Below are 6789 nucleotides of genomic sequence, written 5' to 3' on the forward strand. Positions count from 1 at the left end.
TCTGTGCCGTTAAGTGTTCTCCAGGAAATGCTGCGTTGATATGCAAAACATTTTGTTTTACGTGGATATTGGAACGCGAGTGAAGCCTAGGCTACATAATAAATAATAATTTCCCATTCAAATACTTTGCGAATACGAAAACATTTGATTTTGTGTGGAATGAGAGACCCAAGGTTGATTTCAGTTTCGTTTTAGCCTAAATGAATTCGTTTTGGCTTGTCGTTTATATTGCTATAGCTTCTTATATTTTTAATTCTTGTTCTTTTCTAAATACTGTTAATTGAACGGATTGGTTGTGGAGTGAGGGGAACTAAAATAGCCTAGCTAGGTTTACAGTGTTTATTATAATGTTTGTAAACATTTCGCCTCGGCATTAGGCCTATTTCTGAATGAAACAATAAAATGTGACTTATACGCGACTTGTTTTTTCCCCCCTAAAAAAACACTTTTTTTTATTTTTATACGCATAGCGTATTTTAACCATGCAGCAAACCTTTTTAAATATTTTGATAAATTACTACAAAAAAAAAAGACTTTTTAAAACGTTTAACTGATTGTATTAATCGGTCAAAAGAATGGTCAGTTGGCTTCGTGTGAGAGGATAATAAATATTTCATGTCAGGGAATAAAAACAGTGCTTTGCCCTTTTCTTCCCTCTCTCTGGCCCCTCTTGGAAGTGCCTCTGGGTGGTCTGGACACGACTCAGTGCTGCCACTTGCTGGTCGTTCTGCGCTACTGCAGTGAATGCGGCTGCATGCAGTCCCATGGACGGACAGCGGGTGGCAGAGTTCAAAGTGCAGCTGCGGTAAAGAGGGGAGTGGCAGCTGATGTGTTTGGCTAGACCAGGGGGAGGAAAGTTCGGTCCTAGAGAGCCGCAGTCCTGCAGAGTTCAGCTTCAACCCTAATCAAACACACCTGAACTAGCTAATCAATGTCTTCAGGATTACTAAGGCTATAGGCATAATCAAACACACCTGAACAAGCTAATCAATGTCTTCAGGATTACTAAGGCTATAGGCAGGTGAGGTTTTTTTTCAGGGTTGGAGCTGAACTCTGCAGGACTGCGGCTCTCTAGGACTGAACTTGCCTACCCCTGGGCTAGACAAAGCTAGCCTCATTTTTTCATTTTTAGTTGCCTGAATATGAACCATGCATGTTTCTTCAGCTCCCTTCCACACATGGCATGAAGCTGTTTACTTTATTAAAGAATTAAATGCCTTCAATCCCTTTTTAATTGACTTTGTTCCACCCAGGGCTTTTGGCACAGGACGATTAGAATTATAAACCCAGTTGTGGCACCAGCTTACGTTTGCCAAGAGCTCAATTCTTGCGATGCTGTTAACAAACAAATTATGTCTATTTATTTTAACGCATGTTTATTTTTCTCTTTCAGAGTAAACGGGACCATCTGTTAATGAATGTGAAATGGTACTACCGTCAATCTGAGGTACCTGACTCCGTCTACCAGCACCTGGTGCAGGACCGCAACAATGAGAACGGTATGTGTGTGTGTGTGTGTTGGTTGAAAAACACAGGACTCCCGTTTGAAGGGTCCTTCTTGCCCGGCATTATTTATGTAACCACCCGTGGTTATTGGTTTGTGAAGTTTCATAGAGAACGGCATCTCAAATAAATGTGGATTTGGAAAAAAATACCACCCTCCTGTCCTTGTTTCCCTGGAAACGCTCCCTCAAGAGCGACAGCGGGGCCATGAAGTGCAAATAACTTTCAATGTAATGTGCCCTCCGAGCTCTCATTCTCCCGACTATCAGCAGCAAATCTGAGCTTGATACACACATCAGGCAGTAATAACTGGCTGGGGGGACTCTGCCCGGCCGGGGCTTTGGCACTTTGATTCACACCACACTCTAATAAAGCATTAAGAAGGCTTGCGTTTCTGCCAGCTTGTCGGAGAGCAGCAGCCGCCACCTGCTGCACCACTGACTAGTCTGACATGGCGGCCATTGTTATTTGTGCTGATGCCATCTGAATACGAATGTTCATCCAATACTGTCTGTATGGATCTTCGTGACATTTGTCATTGAAATATATTGAAATATTTGCCTGCTTCACCATTAAAATACAGTTTAAGTATTTCATGCAGCTTTTTCAATTGCATTGATTGTTTTATTATTATTTTTTAATTGAAACCCATTGCTTAATTCCTTTCCATTCTATTGTCCATTTCCAAGAGCTTCCATACTGTTACTTTCATTGTGTCTATAACAGTCATATTTCATAAGCTGTGAGATTGTCTGTGCGTCTGTCTGGTTTCTTTTGTGTCTCGCCTGCGTTTATTATGTGTGCACATTTTTATTAGCGGCAGTCTGGATGCCTCTCACGCTCAGTGTCTGTTTTATGTCTCTTTCTCCAGACTCTGGTCGCGAGCTTGTTATTACTGATCCTGTGGTTAAGAGCAGAGAGCTCTTCATCTCAGACTATGTGGACACCTATCATGCTGCTGCCCTCAGGTAACAAACATAATTAAATTTACCTGTGCTTAACAGTTGATTAAATTGTCCACAGCAAAGTGCTTAAGACTTCACCTAATACAGAAAAACTTCTCAATATTCAGTGCACCTCAATATACCTCTCAATCCCAATATATTTAGCCTTTTGAGTATATATATATATAAATATATATATATATATATATATATATATATAAAAAAAAAAGATAAACGGCACTAAGTCACATTTTATTATTTCATTCAGAAATAGGCCTAATGCCGACACGAAATGTTTACAAACATTATAATAAAAACTGTAAACATAGCTAGGCTATTTTAGTTCCCTCACTCCACAACAACTCTTTCAATTAACAGTATTTAGTAAAGAACAAGAATTAAAAATATAAGAAGCTATAGCTAAACGACAAGTTCTTTCGTTTTCTTCATTTATTATTTAAGTAAAAAATATATTTCTCATATAGGCCTATTTATTCATTATATATATAGCCTAGCTTTATTATGTTTTTCTCCGCTCGCAGAAGCGCTGCAGGTGCGTGATGTGATATGAAGACCATGTGAATCCTCATGTTCTGTTGTTTGCTGCTTTTTGCGCATGTAAAATTAATCCCCGGGAAACAAATGTTAGTATTTTTTAACGGGTCACAGACACGTATCCATTCTAATTTAATTAAATTCGAATTTAAAATAATCTTGTCGGTTAACGGTTAATAATCGGTTAACAAGCGTCGGTTAGGAAAAATAACCGGAATGAACATCCCTAATATATATATGTATGTATAATGTACAACAATGTTTTTCCCCCAATTTTACTCAAGTTGAGGAATGAGGATGAAATAAAGACAACAAAGAATATTTATTTTTATATTGTATTTATTTATTTGTATTTATGTAAAATATTGTTTTAATATTATTATATATTATTTGTATGCACCAGTATAACAATGCATAGTTATATGCAGCATTATGTAATATTAAAGGCAGAGTAAGTGATTTTTCAAAAACACTTTAGAAATTTAATAGTAATTTATTATTATTATTTTTTACATGAAAAATTCTGCATAGAGTCTTTTTGGATATTAATAATAAATGTCGTTTTTTTTTTTTTTATTACTTTTAAAGATAAGAAATATCCTGCTTAGGGTCTTTTTGGATGATAGCTGCTTTAAGTTTTGAAATGATTCATTTTAATGGACAGTTTGAACTGATTCATGGAAATGAATCAAACTTACAATTACTATTAAAACATAATTTTGCACAAGTTTAAATCAGAAGTTATTAAACATGTCTTAGGCTGGTACTCTCACACTGTTGTTACTCATGGTGGCTCACTGGCAACTCGTGAAACTACTCTAATGAATATGCAAATGCATTGTGAATAAAAGCCAGCACTAGCTCCCATGATTTATAGTCATTAAAGAAACCTCTGGCAGGTACAGATGCTGTGGGATGTAATACTGGAGTCTTTAAGAGCTGTAAACAGACATTTTGATCCTCTCAGTTGACTACAGGAGTGGTCGTCTCAGTACAGACTACCATTTCACAGCAATTCTGCATGCAAAGCATTACGGAAAGCAATTACGTTCTTTTGCGATGAGGCTCAGGAAAACGAGTACAGGCATGCTTATTGTCAAGAAGCCAGACCTTCTCAGTCTGTCTTTACCCATGTGATGTATTTTCCCCCCTCTCTCTCTTTCTCTTCCTCCCTCCTTTCCTTCCCTCTCTCTTAACTGAAACCATCTGGAGGCAGCACACTAAGCCACAGCTCTGAACCACTGATTTCAGGGCAAATTAGCTGCAACTTCTGCTGCACAGAGAGCCCTTTGATTTGACTTATTACAGGGCTTTAGATAAACTCAATGAATTCCACTAGCATGTCGTAATGCCTGCTCCAAACCTCACATTCCTTTCATCTTATGAGCAAGGTATTGAACCAGTGCAAAAACAATGATGCCTATTATTTTGATAGCGCCTGACGTTGGAAATGTAAAGTGTAGAAAGGGGGGGATTGTAAAAATGTCATGATTCATAGAGGTTTTTCGCTCTGCATTGTTTGAAAAGCCTGTGGTATCTGTCACCTTTTGTTTGTCTTAACAGGATGAAGGGAAAGGGCATTAATAATACAACTATACAGGAATACTCTGATCCTGTAACCCCCAAGATTACCCACACTTAAAAAAAATCTGTATCAGTATCCCAAAATTATTTTTTCTACAAAAGTAGAAAAAAAACAGGCAAAATAAAAGCATAAGATATTGATATAAATACGTAAGAGTGAGTAAATAATGGCAAATATTCATTTTGGGTGAACTATTCCTTTAAGAGTAAATCTGGAAATGTATTTGCTCCATGACACTGATTTGTTTGCTCTATTTCTTTGCAGGGGGAAATGTAACATTTCACACTTTTCTGACATATTTGCTGCCAGGGAGTTCAAAGCACGAATCGACTCTTTCTTCTACATCTTAGGATATAACCCAGAAACCAGGTAAGCCTTTACTGACATCAATAATCAGCCCTCCACAGGCATGTTCTGTCTTCAGATCCTGTCACAATATTTTACAAACAGAGATTTTAGGATTCATATCAGATGTGCAGTTGCTGGGTTTGCTTTATTCACTCTAAATTGTCCAGTAATGCATGAAGGCAGTTTGAGAATAGATTAAATCATGAAGAATACAGTCTTCTGTTTTATAGCCTGTCTTTGACAATGGAAGTCTGCTTTTTGAGTTTTATTTTCCATCTCCAGCATTTTGGGGAATTGTATCACACCTTGAAATATGTGCGTGTTCAAAAGTTTGGGGTTATTGTTTTTAAAGTAGTCTTCTCTCCAAGACTGCATTTATTTGATCAAAACACCGTAAAAAATAAAATAATCCTTCCGAAATCTATGCTGATTTGGTGCTCAAGAAACACTTATTATTATCAATGTTGAAAACAGGTGTGCTGCTTAATATTTTTATGGAAACTTTTTTTCAAGATTTTTTAAGGAATAGAACGTTCAAAAAAACACATTTATTTGATATTATTTTGTAACATTATAAATGTCTTTACCGTCACTGTGAGTAAACGTAATAATTTCTTTAAAAAAAATTACTGATCCCAAACATTTGAACAATAGTATATATACTTTAATATTTGACCATAATATAATATATTATATACTTTCATATTTGACCATAAAATGTAATGGTTCTTGGAATCTGATTTAAGCTTGCTTGCTATAGGAAGAAATGTGCGGTTACATTTTTTTTATGCTGTGAAGACTCATTATTTGGTCCTTTTCTCACAGATACATGTTACGTTGTAGGATGTTTTTACTGCATGACCAAGTCTGACATGCTAGTCACACTGTTGTAGTATTAATAATAAAAAGAAAGACACCTCTCAAAGTTTATTATCTACCATAGCAATCATCCAGGTTTTGCTCGAATATCCATTAAATATTTTACGGTCTAGTCTCTGTTGTGCACTTGCGTTACAGTACGGAGAACAATGATTTGTTTTAAAATGGCTGTATGTCTTTTTGTTGTTAATGGGATACTTTTTAAATAAAGACAGACTATTTAGACATACTCAAATTTAAAATTGATGTAACTTATTTTTCTGAGATGGATTAAACATGCAAAGATATTTAAACAATCCAGATTTACTCTTAAAGCAATTGGAGGGAAAATACTCAAAATGAAAAATTTATATTTACTAATTAATTCATTTACTCCTCATTTAGGCCTATATGAATTATTTATTGTATATATACCATAATGTGTCCCACTGTCTTTTTATAGTGATTACAATTATTTTATTTGCAAATGATGTGTGCATTTTTAAATATATTTAAACGTACAATAGTTCAACCAAAAATCAGTTCCACGCTCATAATGTGACATCTCTATTAAATGTCCAAGCATATTGGAAATGAAAAGAGTTAAACCCCCCATTCCTTTGTGTATTACAATCATAGCCTGGATGCTTGTGTCAGGGGAAAAAAGCAGGATTACAGTAGTACCCATTACCATAGTCATGTGATGCTCCAATAATGGGGTGCATTTGGAACCCGGGGAAGTTTGAGGGGTAATAAGATGCTGCGCTGATAAACAGAGGAATGGTGTTGAGTTGCTGGTTGGGAGCCCCCTTCACGGGTCCCCCACGCAATCACAGTCTTTCGCCCTCTCGACTCCCTCCTCCTGCTTGTTTGGTATGCAGCAGCAGCAGCATGGTGTGTGTGTGTGTGAGAGAGAGAGAGCAGGAGAGATGGGCTGTGATTCCTCTGTGTGTGTGTGTGTGTGTGTGTGTGTGTGTGTGTGTGTGAGTGAGTGAG

The 6789-nt window shown here is 36.7% G+C and overlaps 1 protein-coding gene across 1 annotated transcript in view; it reads left to right on the forward strand.

The window, feature by feature from the left end:
* Positions 1-6789, forward strand: part of LOC107716061 (arginine-glutamic acid dipeptide repeats protein-like) — a 120029-nt gene that overhangs the window by 75239 nt on the left and 38001 nt on the right. Inside the window, exons 4-6 of the mRNA XM_016522383.1 lie at positions 1394-1499; positions 2375-2471; positions 4852-4956. Coding sequence (XP_016377869.1) covers positions 1394-1499; positions 2375-2471; positions 4852-4956 — 308 coding nt within the window. The remainder of the gene's footprint in view (positions 1-1393; positions 1500-2374; positions 2472-4851; positions 4957-6789) is intronic.

The sequence above is a fragment of the Sinocyclocheilus rhinocerous genome, unplaced genomic scaffold (assembly GCF_001515625.1).
Source record: "Sinocyclocheilus rhinocerous isolate Xijiao unplaced genomic scaffold, SAMN03320098_v1.1 scaffold148, whole genome shotgun sequence".
Lineage (NCBI taxonomy): Eukaryota > Metazoa > Chordata > Actinopteri > Cypriniformes > Cyprinidae > Sinocyclocheilus > Sinocyclocheilus rhinocerous.